Genomic DNA, 18390 nt, shown 5'->3' with positions numbered 1-18390 from the left:
GAATGTCATTTCTCACTATCGAATCGATTTGTAGTGAGACGCAGAGAACCAATCGCATTGCAGATAAATTTGGAGTATTTTAAACTCAATATTGCAAAGTCAAATACAGAGGTTTTTATGTTTGGCAGTATGTGTTACTGTTAAAATATAATCTGGATATAGAATATAATGGAGATATAGGGTAAGTACTTTTTATTCCGTTCGCTAACAGAAAGTGCGATTCCCAGTCAGGGTAAATATTTGTATTTGTGATAACACATGCGATTTTGAGTATGGTGTGCCCGTTTTTGTGTTTGCGTCCATCAGATACACAATGCAAGTAGTCCGTTGAGTGTTGTCCATTTACTTATTTGGGTAACTTCATACGGGAGCAATGTCCCAAGATAAAGTTAGTTGAATATAATTACAGAACTATCACATGATAAGGTCATTAAACCTTGAGGTCATAGCTTGATATCGTCTATGTATCATTCTCGCATGGAAAAACCCTCGTCTTATCCATCCAGTTACGGGAGGTCGGACAACCATAACTAATATTATACAAGATTTAAAGTCAGATAACTTAAAATATACACATATTACATAATGTTAATGTCAATTCCCAAAACTGCAAGCGAGTTCTAGCATTTATTGCACTACACATTACTAATTAAAGTGTACACTCATTTAATGGAAGTATCCTGTGGAATTAATTGTTGACCTTATTTAATTAGCCAGCGTGGGATAAAAATATTGTAACCATTTTGGTTGGTTAAAAGACTTAAAAAAATGGTTACTTACATGCTATAAAAAACATTAGAATGCAATGTCCGATTCCTTTAGGCTACTTCAATGTGTATATTTTCGAGCTGCAACTCGGGGCTTCGCTCCCGTGGGAATTTAGGTAGAATATAACCTGAAATAATACCCTATGTATTAACTCAGGTTATATTCTACCCGTGTACCAAGTTTCAAGATAATCGGTCCAGTACATTTTGTGTGAAAGAGTACCAAACATACATACACATATACTCGCATACTTTCGCATTAAAATATTAGTAGACCAGTGACACTCTCCAGATCTCCAACAATCTACACTCCAAAAATCACCTCGATTCGTTACTCCGTTTTGAGGTGAAAGACGAACAAAAAGACACATTTTCATTTATAAGATTAGCGTGGATGAATAAAGGAAACAGGGTAGACGTTCAGCTAATATGTCTGAAAACAAAATCACTTTTGGTGAAATCGGGTAAAATTGCTTTGATCCATTTTTAAGCGGAAGTCAGTCTGTTCGAAATATCAATATGAGTTCAAATTTTGTTTGAATAGCTTTCCAAACATGTATTGAAGCGTATATTTTAGTTGTCTGCATTTGATAATGCTGATCGAGTAGTAGGTACTTTGCTGCTACAATAGTACTGGAAATATTGTAATTAATCCATATAATTATAATCTGTGGCAAAATAGTGCATTCTTGGTCACGCATCATTGGATGGGTGACCAAGAATGCACTATTTTGGTCCCGAGAGACCGACCATTGTGGGAGTAATTTAACCGCAACTATCACAGGTCGCTGGTGGTGAACGCCTGTGGATCGAAAGGTTCCAAGTTCGAATTCTACTCGTGCCACATGAGTTTCATACCAATGTTACTCATGTATTGTTTTCATTGACCACTTGCTTCCGATGAAGGAAAACATCGTGAGGAAACCTGCACACTGGTTGATTATTAACTTGTGAAGACGAGAAGACAAAGGCGCCCAGATGAGAAGACAAAGGCGAACCACTCCATTAATATTGCCAAGAGAGTTGTTGTGTGTGTTTCATTCCACTTAATGACCACGACCCTAAGCTATCAGGAAATACGACTATTCAAGATCACGGGTCGAGCACACTAACCACTACGCCATTTGCTTTCCGAAAAAAGATTTACTCAGCACTAACACGTCATACAACTTTTCTTAGTGTTACTTAAGTTGTTTTAATGCGAGATATAAAACTCGAATATAGATTTTGAAAGTGATTTTTTTATTTTTTGTTCAGATGGTGCTCAAAGGACCCGCGATGAAGTACGTGCCGTTGCTTGTCTTCCAGCTGGTTCTCATGGTTTTGTTCTTCGTCTTCACCACGTATGGCACCAAGGATTTCGATAACAAAGGTCAGTTTTGCTTCGTTTTTTTTCTGGCATTTATTTTTCGTCATTGTTCAGAAGAGAATAATAATTAATATTTTAAGTTATATATAAGAATATTTTAAGTTTACTTGGAATCACTATCACTACATAGTATAATCTTTTATACTATGTAGTGATAGTGATTCCAACTAAAGTAGCTTCCCGCTGTCTGTCCCTATGTATGCTTAGATCTTTTAAACTAAGCAATGGATTTTGATGCGGGTTTTTTTTTATAGACAAAATGATTCCAGAGGAATGATGATGATTTTAGCCTAGCGAAGCCGATTTAGCCAAGAAATTTTACGTTTGTATTATAACCATTCGCTTACTTTTTTGACAACACTTTCATATTTCTCTCCATATACCGTAGATTTCACTGAACAAACAATAGAGGAGACAATGGGAGTTCTGGAACATCTGTCCTAAAGCGAATCAACTCTCAAGGGACGTTCCTCTGTTGCACAGGACTAGTTTCCCGCAGTGTCAAGCTAAATTAAACTTTATGTCTTATGATCGAGTGCCTAATGTATTAGTTTGGCATTGTGTGCCGGTATACCGCTTATGATATTGGGTGGAAAAGAATGACTTTACTATTTACTTTCTTGTTTATGCTACATTTCTATTTTTTATTTGCACGCATATTCTCCTTGACGTATCAAACCAGCGGTTTCTAAGCTATCCCCTTCTGAAAGGTAGTTAAACATAAATTTATTTATCTTTCTTTTGCTTACAATAAAAAGTGATTATAAAAATAGCCTAATATATATATTAGGCTGTTGAATCACAGGTGCTTCTCGTGGGACAAAATGTGCAAATAAATTTTAGTCAACGAATAGCACCTGCTCAAATGTGAAATAAGCTATTTCGCTAAGGTGCTCCACAAGCAGGTGTTCTAAGTGGAATACGTCATTTTTCCATCTGGATTGAGGCAGGCGAGTCGTGTGCGATCGGTACGGATACAAGAGTTATCTCGTCTCAGGCTCCTGGGAGATTTATCTGGCGGTCACGTGCATCTGGCTGCGTGTGTGGAATTATCTTAAGGCCTGCTTCCACTGGCGAATTGGGACATCGACTAATAGGCATGATAATTGTAGAGACATGACCTCAACAGGCGGCCGGTCATGAAATCAGAGCCGAATCGTTATAATTTAAAGGCTGGTGCAGACCCAATGTGTAATTAGTATTTGTTGTAGGGAATTGTAACGCAAGCGTGGAATGCGGCTCTATTGACAGACTTAGGTTTTGTGTGATATGACGCCGCGTAGGTACGTCAAAGTGAAAATCTATGTAAAACAATGGAGTGCAAATGCATTACTTCCACATAACGACGGAGTAATGGGGCGAGTCCAAATTACGCAGCCAGCTACAACTCCATATAACGAAAGCGCATCCTTACATATTAACAAAGTCCTATGCAGCGTCTGTCTGTCTGATAGTTCGCGATAAACTCAAAAATTACTGCACGGATTTCATGCGGTTATCACCAATAGATAGTGTGGTTCCTGAGAAAGGTTTATGTGTACAATAATGTATTATGTTTTTATCCGAACGAAGCCGGGACTCTCACTTATAATGGTCTCAACCGGCCTGGCGTCACAGCCGAGAATTAAACTGAAAACGCGCGAGGACGAGACAGAGACGCACGACAATTTCAATTGATGATTCTTCTCATCTCACCCCTAAACATTTTGGCCTTTCGTGTCTTTTAAGTATATTTATTAGGTATGCAATTAACAGATATTTTTCTACGTTTAGTCCTATTGGAATTAAATGATAGAACTATACGGACAGAAGAAGTATTTCAAAAAGATCTTTTTACGAGAATTCAAGTTTATTGACTGCGCGACAAAATGGAAATATGCGCTTAATTTTTATGGAAGAATCATATCTTTATTTTCGAGTTACGATATTCTGAACGCATCCTTACGACATATATTTGAGATCGTGCTTCTATCACAGTCATATCAGAGTCGTACCCATTTTTCAACATTTTCACAATTTTACTGCACTAAAGGCTAATTCCAATATGTTTTTGTTGGATGTGTGTAACCACTATGTCGTACGAGAAGACTAAAATAAAATTACACGTGCCTTAACAGCTAATAGACATGGATAACAATAAATAAATATATTAGTACAAGTCATATTGAGCTAGCCCCAAAGTAAGTTCGAGAATTGTGTTAAGGGATACTAACTTAACGATACTATATTTTATTACAAATACATAAATATCCAAGACCTGGGCCAATCAGAAAAAGATCTATATCCATCACGACCCGACCGGGGATCGAACCAGGGACCTCACGGTTCAGAGGCAAGCACTTTACCACTGCACAACTGAGGTCATCATTAGCATACCCGAAATCATCTTTATCCTATTCATGACGCACCCACAAAAGGGCTTGATCTTTGACCGATATAATGACCACAATTTAAATCCTGTCACCAGCGATCACAAATTCAAAGTAATCTATTTGAATTACTCTCTCAGGACACTTGATATCAACGAAATGAAAAAGCATGTATCGTATTACGAGCCTTGGCAATTGTTGTAATCGGTAATAATTAATATAGCAACACTGACGATGTTATGGCAACACTTTGTTTGCAATTAATTAGCTTGAGATTCTCCGTTAATATTTATTTCATTTAGATGTGTGTGGCAAGGTCGTGTTTGTGTGTTACATCACTTTTAATTAAAATCGTGATTTGCATTAGATTGCTCATTTAGTTTTATACCCCATAGAGCATATGATTTAGATCTTAGAATAGTATTTACGATATAGATTATTATCCTATTTCTTACTAATATGTAACAGTTTGTGAATGTTTATAACTCATAATCATGCAAAAAGTATACATTTTGTTATTATATATTCCCCAACTAAGTGTTACAAAGATCTCAAAATACAATAGTGCTCAAAATTTAGTCACTTTTTAAATGTGTTGCGAATTTGCGGCGCAAATTATGTTATCATCACATATAGATATTCTGGACGGATTTCAATGATACTTTGTATATGGGTACCTGAATTAGCAAACTAGACTATTTTGATAGCAGAACAGAAGGAGTCCCATATAATGTAGAAGTTTAGACTTGAATATCACGCTAAGAAGAAGCAGTAGAAGTCTTAAAATGAGAATTATACATTCAGTCAATATTCGACATAAAATTTTAAGTACATATGTATGAAATTCATAAGCTGTCGTACGAATGAGTAGAACATAAAATGGCTATACGTTTTCGGGTATTGAAATCAGTCAGACATACGAAACCTCAGATTCCGTAAAGCATGGAATCCGGAAAAGGATTACTCATTAAAGATAGGTGAACCGTTGAAAAATCACTGATCCAAAGAGGTCGGGAAGATCGGGTTTGGGGGCATCACTCAAGTTTTGGTACGATAACCCCAAGACCCCACAAGGGGTACTATAGCATGAAATTAAATCCAAAATCAAAATAAAATTATTTATTCAGAAATTAGACCTTCACAGACACTTTTTCACGTCATATTTTAAATAAAATCGTATTTACCAAAGCTACAAACTACTAGCATTTTGGAATGACCACTGTTGAGAAGAAATTACTATAGAATATTTAAACAATGTTGGTCCCTATCGTACCAGAAGGGCATACCATTTTTAATACAAATATATACGGGTAAGCTAGACATTTGTTGCTAATCTACTCTCTACTCGCATGTAAATTAAACGTCTTTTTAAACATATTCCTATTTTGGTAAATGATTTCTTTTGTGGGGAAATTAACCGGGTATAATAATGTAAGTAAAGAAGGGGCCTTCTTTATTTACATTATATATTCTGTGGTGCTCATAGGCGACCAAGGGCAAACCCTTTGAGGTAACATGTAAATAACTTTTTTTATCAATCAGGCCTATTAATCTTCTGAGGGTGAGCGGAGTTGTTTTTCTAGAAAATTCTCGGGTTTTTAGCCAATTAAACGATCCGTCTTACGCAAACAGTTTCAGGTTTGGGGTAATGAGGGTGCGTGGTTTTAACCCAGTTTTTATTACAGGAGCCGAATGCTAAAAAAGGAGCGTTTTTTTAAGGGATCACGTAAAAAAAAAGAATTAATTGATGGGACAATGTGGTATAAATATAAACGAACCCTCTTATTCATAAAAAGTTGAAGCATACTTTAAGCTAAAGTATTATTTTATTTATTAAGTACAAAGGTACTACTTATTTCTATAGAAATAAGTATGTAGTAGAGTCTCGTTCTGTTAATGTTCAATATTTTAAAGTGCGATAGTGACAAAACATACTTTAGTTATAAGGGTTAAGTAATAAATAAACGACCAGTCAGTCAATAATTAATAAGCAGGATTTGAAAATATATTAGTTTAGAGCCATTAATTTATGTATAGTAATTTGACTGACGTGGGGTTGACTGTATATACGAGTAGGTCAAACGAGATCGGAAATGGCTACAAAGACACAGGGCAGAGGTAAATTGCGTTCATTGAGGGAGGTCTAATACACAGCAGCAAATATATAATGTATCGATGTTGATGAGATTAGCTTCCTTAATACAATAGGGGACCAGACAAGGGTGTGAGAATTATAAAAAATATGCAATATTATGATAGAATACATTAATGATCTCATCTTGTGACTTTTCAGCCTGAATTATTTATGGTTCTTGTTTGATTTATTAGTGGTCAAACTTAATAGGAAAGTTCATTTTCTGGTGATGACGTCATTAAAATGTACGATAAGTACTAGAAGCGTTTTAGCCAGTCCAAATATCGCTCGAACTTGATGACTTGAGTAATATTTCGATTAATATTTCTTTCACTGATGATTCTATAATTGTGAGATTCCTCAAAGAGGTATCTAATCAAAATTAGCCTATTGTTTTATGACTTCAAACTAAGCGTGAGTCTTTAATTAATTTGCAACGCGTAAAATAATGATTATATCAGTCTTATAATATTAGAGCTTAGATTTCGTCTAGACTTCAGACTTGAAAGGATAGGATTACATTGAATATTGAATCTTGAAAATATAATACCCACTTGCTTTTACGGCGAAGATCCTGTTAACAGTGACATTTTGAAATTGTATATTATCGAATTGTAACTATAGGTAAAAGGATGTTAAATTATAATAAATGATGAATATGCTAAACTACATTGTCTGCAATGTATAAAAAATGGTGGAGGTATTAGTAGTTGTTGTAGCAACCGATTAAAATATATTGTGTTCCGCTTGTGTGCTTGCTTGTGTTATGCTTGTTTATTAGTTACTAGAAGTTGCCCGAGGCTTCGCTCCCGTGGGAATTTTGATATAAAATATAGCCTATAGTAATCTTGTATAATGTACCTTTCTAATGGTTAAAGAATTTTTGAAATCAGTAGTTTCAGAGATTGAGGGAAATAAATAACAATAAACTCACAAACGCTTACCTCTTTATAATAATAGTATAGATTGGTACCCATAATATACCTATGGCAATACTAGTTCCACTGTTAAGTATAAATCCTCATGGACACACCATCCATTCCAGTCCTGGGCAGTCTTCTTCCATGTCTTCCCCATTATCAAGATTCGATATGGTTTAAATTTTAGCTATTTTCTACTCGTACTGTTCTAGATTTTCTCCTCTACGACAAGTCTCACATCCAATGAGATTCTGTTTTATGAGATTCAATAATGTTCTCACTCAAGTTCAGTGTATCCTTCGATAGACATTACCTTAGGCGGCGTTTACACTAGTAAGTTAAATAGTATTTTTAATATTATGCAGACTTGAGAGATGTCATATACATAACGGTTTTATGTAAGGAGTTCATCATTGTCATCATCGTCTACAGCTCTCCGTGACCCATTGGTGGGTATAGGCGTCCTTTCGTCAACGCCAAGAGTTGCTGTCAATTCATATGTAGAAATGCCGTTAACTACAAAGAGTTTCTATTTATAATTGAAAAAATTGCACACTGAAATACTAGTTGTCCGCCGCGAACTTAGACCTCGATAATTTTTTTAAAAATTGTGAATTATTCAAAAACGACTGAACCGATTTTGATGCCCCACAAACTTAAAAATGATACTGGCATATCCTACATACCTTTTAAATTTCATCAAAATCGGACCAACGGTTCGAAAGTTATCACGTTATAAACATATATACTTAGAATGGTAGATCTCGCTCGCTTCGCTCGCTAGGTCAAAAAATTACATAATATTTAAGTTCTAGGCTCGAACTCGACTAGAATTTCGTTTGTCAAACGTTACAAAATTCTATTGGTTTATTTCGGTTCAGCTGGGACGACCTAAACCAGTAAAATTTAGTGATTTGAATAATACATATAAATAAATATATTAGGACAAGTCACCCACACTGAGCTAGCCCCAAAGTAAGTTCTAGACTTGTGTTATGGGATACTAACTCAACGGTACTATATTTTATAACAAATACATATATAGATAAACATCCAAGACCCGGGCCAATCAGAAAAAGATCATTTTCATGACCCGACCGGGGATCGAACCCGGGACCTCTTGGTTCATAGGCAAGGACTTTACCACTGCGCCACCGAGGTCGTCAAAAAAAATTGTTGAATTTGAATAGAAATGATGAAACTGTATTAGTTGTCCGAAACATGGCTTCAGTCTTCAGTTAGAATAACATAGCAGACAATTGTTCGGGCCCTTTGGCTAGGTTCATAGATTATAGTTTTTTATGATGTTTAATTATTTCTTATATCACCCTACCTTCTACCGTTTCTTTAATAATTTAAGTAGAATGACATATGAACTAGATATACTGTATATAAAAATGTACCGCGCTTTTTTCATCAACCGACCGGTTGTTAATCATCCGAGAGACAGGCCTATGTCTAATTCGGGGATGACCTCCCGTAAGGAAGATGGACCAGCCGTCTTTTAAGGCAAATAAAGAACTGTTATTATTATTATCACCCTTCAGTGTGGTTGTGAAGTTATAGGATCAAGCCTTGCGTTCAATGACGGCCAGGTGGATGCCGTCAAATCGATTTCTCGTATGAACGGCTGGCTAAACAGCCTATGTACTCACGAACACCGATTAATACTCCAGATACTGAGTTTCTAAAGGTTTGTTCACATGGGCGTAGAGAGCACTATAAAGCGTATGATCTTGGCAACGAAGACGATTGTCTTCATGAAAGGACATGTATATTATGAGAACCATAGTGCACTCAGATTTTGTGGGATAAATATATCTCTGCCTCATCAACAAAAAAGGAACAAAAAATGTTTTGAAAGAGCAACAACATACATTCTCACAAACTTTCGTATTTATAATCATAGTAGGATTATACAGAGTATTTATGCTTATGTAATTTAAATATTTAAGAAATTAATTGTTATAAATCATAATAACCAATGAATATCATTCAAATATTAAACTCCTGTTGACGTGAATTTCAAATGATAAACCAAAATAATAGTATATTAGTAACCAAGGGCTGTAAGGCATCAATTGCAGCCCAATGCAATTGATGCTTACACCCGAGCTAACTACTGTGCTTTACATCTCGATTGTGAGGTAAGTAGAAATAAAACGGGATTACAAGAATTGTTTTTTCATAATTAGCACGTAAAAATCCTAAAAACAATAAAACAAACAATATTTAAAGTAAAGTTTTCAATTCTCACCTCTTTTCATTAAAAAGAACCAAGTAAAGAACTTTTTTTTTTTCAAGAACGAAATTGAGCTGCACCGTTCGATATTTAAAATTGATGCCTCATTATGAAGACAAGGCTGAATAGCGAAGCGACTTCTTTGGCTGAATGCATAATGTCTATTGCCAGTATGATGGTGTTAGATGTACGGGAACTTTTTTAAATAGTGATTTTTTTTTTAAATTACTTACCGCCTTAGGGCTTTTCTAGCTACATTATTACCCTAGAGCGCTAATTGGTCACTTACAAGCTCCATTTGGGGGTAATAAGGACCTACTTACCGAATATTAGAGATGTAAAATAAATTTATAACCATCATAGTAAAAAAGGTAAATATTACAAAATTCGAAAATTATACACATGATATCTTTATCTTTCCTCTTCATTATATATTCTCCATCTTTATATATGTTTCTTTTATCTATACCAACTATATTATTTTAGGTTTGTTTGTAATAAACCCAAGAAAACGCCATATATTTTCTCTGTAGTTTTTCAATAATCTTTAATGCTAAAGAAAGGTTCACCTTTAATAACCTAGACGCTTTCACAATAATCTACTTATACGACACAGATTAGATAGCTCAGATGACAAACACGAAAAATATACGTGAACAAAATTGATTTCACTTTGTATACCCACCCGCTGAATATCATTGCAAATAGCAAATACATCAAAATCGTAAGTTATTTTTCTAAATTCTGTTCTATCAATACTTCTTTTAGGTTTTACCTAGACCGAAAGGTAAATTAATTTAGCTTATTGGTATGTGGTAGATTGAAAATTACATAATTTAGGATAACAAAACCTTCAAATATCTACACTGTACGAGAACAATACGTGTGGCTGATTTACGACACGTTTTTTACAATCCTAACTAATATTATATTATAAATGCGAAAGTATATATGTTTATTAACTCTTCAAGCCGTATCTACTCAACCAATTTTCTTGAAATTTTGCATACATGTAGTTTGAAGTATGGAAAAGGACATAGGGTACCATTCATCCCGGAAAAATTACTGTTCCCATTGGAAATAGACGCGGGCGAAGCCGCGGCTAAAAGCTAGTTCCATATAAAAAAGCGTGCGTACGCGTAGCATTCCTTGTCATGTAGCTGACGCTCGCTATATATAGCCGTCATATGGCGCCAACTTCACCATTTGTATATTATTTTTTAAAATAACCTGTCTTACATGGAAATTTAAAACCTGTGTTTTAAATTTCAATGTAAGAAATTCCTTTAGTCATAAGGCCGCCTTTGCAATTCAACCTTTTCTTTTATGCATATATTATTATAGGTATATTTTAATGGAAACTGTGGCATGATTAGGTAGTGGTTTTTGGTTAAGCCCTCTGATGACCGGAGAAGCTCGAATCATATACGTACCAAATGAGTCTGTGTATCATAATCACTCGTATAGTAGTTTTCGTAATCCACAACTTCCTTTCAGTGAAAGAAACCTTTTTGAGGAATCCTCACGGAAATAGATGGGAATTTTCACATTAGCTTTTTCGTTTAATATGAGGTGTTTATGTGTCTACTATCACTAATTGGCGGTATTAGTAAAATATAGGACTTGAATAAAATCAAGACAACTGTTGGTATTAACGTACTCGTGAGATTACACAAGCAAAATTTTGGCAACGGCAATTTTCTGATATAGCAATATAAGTTCTGATGCTTGTAAAAATCATGATTAACGATGTTTCCCATGAAAAGAAGTAATATTTCATACACTTCGCTTTCAAACAAGGTGTATCGATTAGTTAGTAATTAATTGATTCGGGTTTAGCATCTCCGACGTTGATTGATGAGATGGGATCGCGATCTAAAATATAAATATAAATAGAAAATATAAATAGTACCATAGACATCGATAAAATTTTGTTTTTGAAATTTATTTCGTCTAATGGTATAAGTGAGACATGTCGTTAAAATGAAAAACTTCTATTTTGACGAATAAGATTTGTAATTATGAAGTCATGGGAATAGAGTGTGTCATGCTCACTCAAATGGTCAGTCTGGTAGTGGCGTCGTGGGCCGGGTCGTGAGGTTCCCTCTATTATGGTTGAGCTACGCGATGGCTGTCCCATGCGTCAACTCGTGAACGGGTGCTGCCAGAGGGAACTGGTCATCTCGTTTCTCATATATTTTTATGTAAGTTAATTGTGTTTCACATCGAGATATATATATATTATAATCAGCACTCGGATCACAATCATAACCTATTTTGATATACCTTTTGACTATGTACATTATGTACTTTTATATATTATTAGAAAAAACATAGTAAGAAACAATAATGGTAAGCCGATCTGGCATGATAGGGACCAACGCTGTTCGAATGAGTTTCTTTCGGCATTTCTTCTCAGCAGTGGTCGTTTCGAAATGCCAGTAGTTTGTAGCTTGTAAGAAATAACTATAAATATAAAAATTGATGAGAAAAAGTGCCTGTGAAGGACTAATTTCTGAATAAATTGAATTTTGAATTTGAATTTGAATGACAAAGATTATAATGTAATCAAAGGTATGTAATAAAAAAAATATTTATCACAATAATATACACGTATTATTGTATCCCTAATGACAAGAACAGTGACGTCACGATTATGAAATCTCTTTGCTGCTTATGGCAATGCTATGATACGCACAAATAGTCCATTACCTCAATGACTGACTGAATGATTAACCGTTCGGAATTTAGGTTATTTGAAGCAATAGAACTGCCAAAGACGGATGTATTTTTTTCGCCGTTTGATATAAAATGCTTCCTAAGCAGTTTATATCAATGTCTCGAGCTTACTCGTGCACAATCCTTGAGAATGAATTTTGTTTTCGAATTTCATGTAGTTTATAATCAGATGGACAAAAAGTGCTGACAAGAGTTGCGAAAGTCCAAGGCCACGTTTTCGCGGACTTGTTAGTGAAGTTGGAATTCTAAAATAGTGACAATTTGCCAGTCCATTAAATTCCAAGTCCATTAAATCCGAGAATTAAATAATTTACATTGAAAAAATAAATTGCGGACAGTTCACTGACAGTCCTCATGTTGTCAATGTAAACTATGTTTACAGAGGTCGTTTTAAAACTCATTTTTCAATGAACGTCATTTTGCCGGGTGGCAGCGGTGCGGTAAAAGCCGCGTGCGTTCAAAATCTATGGTAAAATCATGGTCAACTACCATGCATTTTACCGTCTTATGGCCCCACGCGCCATCATTTTCACATAGAAAATTTCTTGGCCACCTGAGAAACTGCATTTGCCACTTCTGTTCGCTTTGTATTTCAAAATTCCATGTTAATATTGGATCCCATTGCAGTGTGTCTGGGAACTGTTTGCGCGTTGGACAAAGCGACTGACGTCGTGAGCTGTGTTGATTTACCCCGTGTTTGAGTAATGAACTGGGTGGACTAAGTGGGTCCTCAGTTGTGGTAAATATTAAATACTAGGTTTTGCCAGCGGCTTCGCCCGCGTGAATATCCCTTCTAAACATAGTGAAATCTCAGTTATATTATCGCATATTCGGCAGGTCTGGTTAAAGTCCCGTCCCGTTTCCCGCTACATGTACCGTCCCGTCCCGACGAGACTACCTTTGAAACTAATTATTTAAATCATACGAATCAATAAGTATCCTGCAACCGAGACATCAATACATATAATAAAATTGAAGAAAGGCCAAATTTGTACATTAAATATTTTTTTAAAATTCTTCATGGAATATACTTAGTTACTGATATAGATGACGAAATTATAGTTTTGGAAATTTTTGTCTGTCTGTCTGTCTGTCTGTCTGAACGCACATCACTCGAAATCTACTGGACCGATTTGCTTGAAATTTGGTATGTAGGTATCTTATATGCAATCTCTCTGAAATCGAAAGAAAATACGAACAATATATTTTCACTAGCAAGTCAAGAAAAACTAGTACACGAGTAAGATTGGTAGACAAACTCATGTGGCATGAGTAGGATTCGAACCTGGGACTTTCTCAGGCGGGTCTTTACCACTACAGCTTCAATTACCTGATTAATTTTTGTGATAATATTTTTTCGTATTGTGTAAAAATATATTATTACTTAGACGAAAATAGTTCATAATTACAATATATTTCAGTAAATGTTACTATATGGAAGCTATAATATTACTAAGTGAAGCTTCCATAGAAAACTATATATATCATGAACGATTTTCCTAGAATAATATTTCATGTTTTACAATGTCGAAACAACACATTGAATCAGTAATCAAAAACCAGCAACAAAAGAGTACAATACGTGGCACAGAACTACATAAAGGTATCTTCCATCGAATTAAATCACTAGAACAGACCAAATAATATAGGTTATTTAGACCTGGCTCGTCTTCGCACAGGAATAACTCATTACGTGTTGAGGCGCCGTCCAAGAAGGATAGGTCGCGCGAGCCCGGACTCCGACCTCATTAGTTTTGTTCTTTAATATTCCTTGAGCATCAGTCAAGGCTTTATTAAAGAACTAAACTAATGTATAAACCTTCGATAATTTTTTTTCACTGTTATTAGAATAAATTGTCTATTAATAGTTAGAGCTGCATCGAAATCCGAAGACGCGGAGTGATACTTTGTATTTGTACTTTGTATTTTGTTTCTAGATACGGTTGTTATTCTAATTCATTTCGAATAATAATAAAAAATTGGCTATCCAACGAGACATTGCTGGGAACCGTTGGATCAGCGAAACTCTCATAATATATTTTTGAAGAGGAAACTTCTTTAGCGGCGTTGTGCACTTTTTGTGATGGGTAAAACATGTTAAACTCGCGTCTGGACACGTGCACTGATAGAAAATTCGTGCGTCGTCAATAATGCACAACGTTAATATTCAACTTTTTACTTCGACCGGCACTTCCGGGTGCAATCCGTTTTTTTTATTTTCATTATCGTCATAAATTCGTTTTCTTTTAAGAAATATAAGTATTCATTCGTACATTCTGAAGAATGTAAAAAACAGAAAATATTCTACGCTATTCTGGAAATATAACTTTCACCACCAATGTGACAAAAACGTTGCCAAACATTCTTTTGATTCAGCAAAGTACAGTTACTTTGTTAAAACTGAAGCTCTGTTTCTATTAAACTCTATGACAAACGTACCAGAATTTCATGGTTGAAATATATCAATGGAATTTGTCCGAACGAACTTCATGAGAAATATTCATTATTTCGAGTGGAAAGTGTATTATGGACTGAATACAGCACCAATGTCATCACTTATTATTTCCAGTTACTCGTGCTTGCGAAAGATGCTCTTTAGAAATGTAATTTATTATAATCCACTCTATACTACTACTGTTTCTAGTTTCTGTTTATGTTATGATGAAACTTAGTTTGAATTAAAAACTTGATTTTTGAGGATTTGTAATGATAGGCTTCCTTCTTATGTACCAAATTTTATAATAACCGTCCAGTAGATTTTGTGGGAAAGTACTTATAACAAACATACACTTTCGCATTTATAGAATTAGAAGGATTTTATCAAAATCTAAATAGGCTGACAGAAGTGAAAAGTGTTTTTATGAAAAAAATACACATTTATTTTTACTAGCTGCCCAGGGCGCGGCTTCGTTCCCGTGGGAAATTCGGGAACGTAGAACGTACCCTATATGTTATTTCAGGTTATATTCTACTCGTGTACAACATTTCATAACAATCGGTCCAGTAGATTTTACGTTAACGAGTAACAGACATACACACAAACTTTCAGTTATAATATTAGTAGGAGTTCATTTAGTTATTTCCCAATAATACAAGTTCACCTTTTGATAATAGTTTATTTCTGTATACAATAAACCAACGTGCAAAACAAAAGACTTATATAGACAAAAGGACATTACTTTATCAACTCTACAAATATAGCCTCAATGCCATCGATTGTTATCGATAGCAGTGGATCCTAGCTTACTCAGAACAATCATCCCTTATTACTGGGATATATCTCTTTGATAGCTACCCCAAGTAATTTCATCAGCAAAGACGTTATTAAAGGAGACGAAATAATAAATGACCAAATTGCTGAATACCTCTATCTGGGTCTAAAAATATACTATATCTGACCTTAACATGGCGGAAATAAGGCTGAGATTATAGGTGAGGTTTTAGACGTAACGGTATTGTGTTAATCCAAGATTGGACATCTGGTTAATCTAAATCGGAATGTAATCATTTGGGAATAACCCTATTGAGTTGTGAGGTAGTTTTTTTGGAAGTTAATGTGTCATGTTTAATTCTAGTTTCTAGACACCTTTTTTGTGAAAACCAAGGTAGGTATTACTATCATCCTAACTAATATTATAAATGCGAATAAGTTTGTTTGCTACCTCTTCACGCCGTTATCTACTGAACCAATCTTCTTGAAATTTTGTACATGTAATTTGAAGTATGGAGAAGGACATAGGGCACCTTTCATTTTGGAAAAATAACTGTTTCCGTGGGAAATTTCTACGGGAAAAAGCTGGTATCTAATAAGTCGATAGATATTAGCTACTTTTCATTTATACACAACAATCGTGACTGATATTGAATGAAAAAAAAAAACTTTTACTTTCGGTACTAGTAGTATTATATAATCTGTGCTTTGGAGTTCACTTATTCTGTGTGATTAAAATATAATAAATATATATCACTTTCTGGGATCACAAGCACACTATTCGAGGGCATACCATTCGAATTGAGTATCTATTTAAAACTAACAAAATGGACGTAACCTCTCGTTATTACACATTTACATTAAAACACCCGATATACAAGTACACAAAAACATACCCATTATATTAAGTGAAACAAACAGTGAAATAAATTATTTCAGCAACAAAAATAATACGAATTCGCCGCCAAAAATCACAATCCAATCGGCGAATACGAAGCGTAATCGCACAGTGAAAGGAAAAAATAAAACGAACGAAAAATGCTCGAACAAAATTTAACGTGCATTGATGTTTATTTCAATTACGCGCTAGGGAACACTTTTTGTGAGGAAGCAATGAATCGCGCAATTTCATTTGCAATTTTTCATTTGACATCCTAAAACAACAAACAGGCAAAATGAAGAATGCTTTCGGAGGGAACGAAAATATTATTGGAAACCCTTTTCAGCCTAGTCACGGAATAATATTCTGATTTTTACTTTTTCTGAAAACTGAGAGGTTACGTAGAAGATCGATGTAGCAGTGTTGCTAAAAAAACGCGCTGCCTGTTTTCAAAATTCATTGTCGCAAATCGCAATGGTCGCAGAATATATTACTCAAGCTCCTCGATATGCTTTCGATAGTTCCGTTAGCTGTATTTGCAAAATCTGAAATCCGCACGCATTAGGCCCGCGTGGTGGTTGGCCCATCATCGGATGGATAAAGAACGCCATTTGCTGAGAAGTGGGTCAATGAAACGTCTCATTGATGATTTACTGCGTGAGGTTCTCCATATCTGTGATACTGATTGGCAACAATAACATTCCCAAAGTGTCATGACGTCGCGTCAGGCCGGAGCGACCGGTTGTGAAATCACAGTCGAGTCGCTGACCTGGATTCATAGCCACGAGCGCAACCGGAAATATTTTTTTTTATTTATCCTGCATTACAAATATTCAATACCTTGCGTAGATAATAAAGAATTTTGAAACATGTGGAGATGAGAGTGATAGAGATGATGTATTGCGACAAATATTGGCATAAATGTGTTATATCCGCGGCTGTGAGATTCCAAAGTGCACTTAGTTGTTCCACGCAGCAGTTGGTAATCAGGTTGGATGGCTGCCATCTCTCAGCTAGTCGGGCTATGTTTGTGTGTACAGATTGCGTATTAAAAGATCCTGCTAACTTCATCTGAGAATTAAAGAGAAAAATTGGTAAAAGATTGATTGGTTTATGGGTTTATTTTATTAAAAATACCGAAATTTGTGACCGACCGATTTTTGTGAATGAAATACCGTTTCTTTGTAACTTTGTTTCATTTCTTCCGAAGACGTAGCGCACGAAAAAGAAAACAAGGTGGAGAGAGAGATAAAAATGTGCGCAACTCGCGCCATCTACTACTTGTGATATAGCAGACATTGGAATTACTGTGCTTACAGCCTACTTTAAAATGTTATTTCCAACAAGATTGAATCTTTTTGTTTCTGTTATGATACAAGGACTGAATAGATTAATATTTTTTTTTTATCGAGTTTTTTATATACGGGATGCCAATGAAGGCATCATAATAATTAAACATTGACATAAGTAGTTGATCTTTTGTTGATATAACTCTTACTGTTGGTTGATCTCTTCGACACGCCAAGAAGACAGCTATAGCGGACAATAGCCGTTAAAAATTAGGATATCCCCTCATGGTGCTCCTTTCTACTCTCCAAAAATCTAAATATCAAATTTCAAATAAATACGTCAAGTATTTTCCATTGTGATATGTCTGTCAGTCAGCTACAGAATTTTATATGCATTGATGATTAATTTACGTAAATTTCTCTGGGCGAAATGGTTATATCTATATACATAAATACCAAGGGTGCATTGC

General features: G+C 35.1%; 1 protein-coding gene across 2 annotated transcripts in view; it reads left to right on the top strand.

The window, feature by feature from the left end:
* Nucleotides 1–18390, top strand: part of Rh50 — a 41252-nt gene that overhangs the window by 10409 nt on the left and 12453 nt on the right. For both annotated transcript variants that reach the window (XM_053752724.1, XM_053752725.1), the window contains one exon: nt 2025–2139. In XM_053752724.1, the coding sequence (XP_053608699.1) occupies nt 2025–2139 (115 nt within the window). The remainder of the gene's footprint in view (nt 1–2024; nt 2140–18390) is intronic.

This window comes from Plodia interpunctella, chromosome 12 (genome assembly GCF_027563975.2).
Source record: "Plodia interpunctella isolate USDA-ARS_2022_Savannah chromosome 12, ilPloInte3.2, whole genome shotgun sequence".
NCBI classification, from domain to species: domain Eukaryota; kingdom Metazoa; phylum Arthropoda; class Insecta; order Lepidoptera; family Pyralidae; genus Plodia; species Plodia interpunctella.
This window is presented reverse-complemented; position numbering and strand designations above follow the sequence as displayed.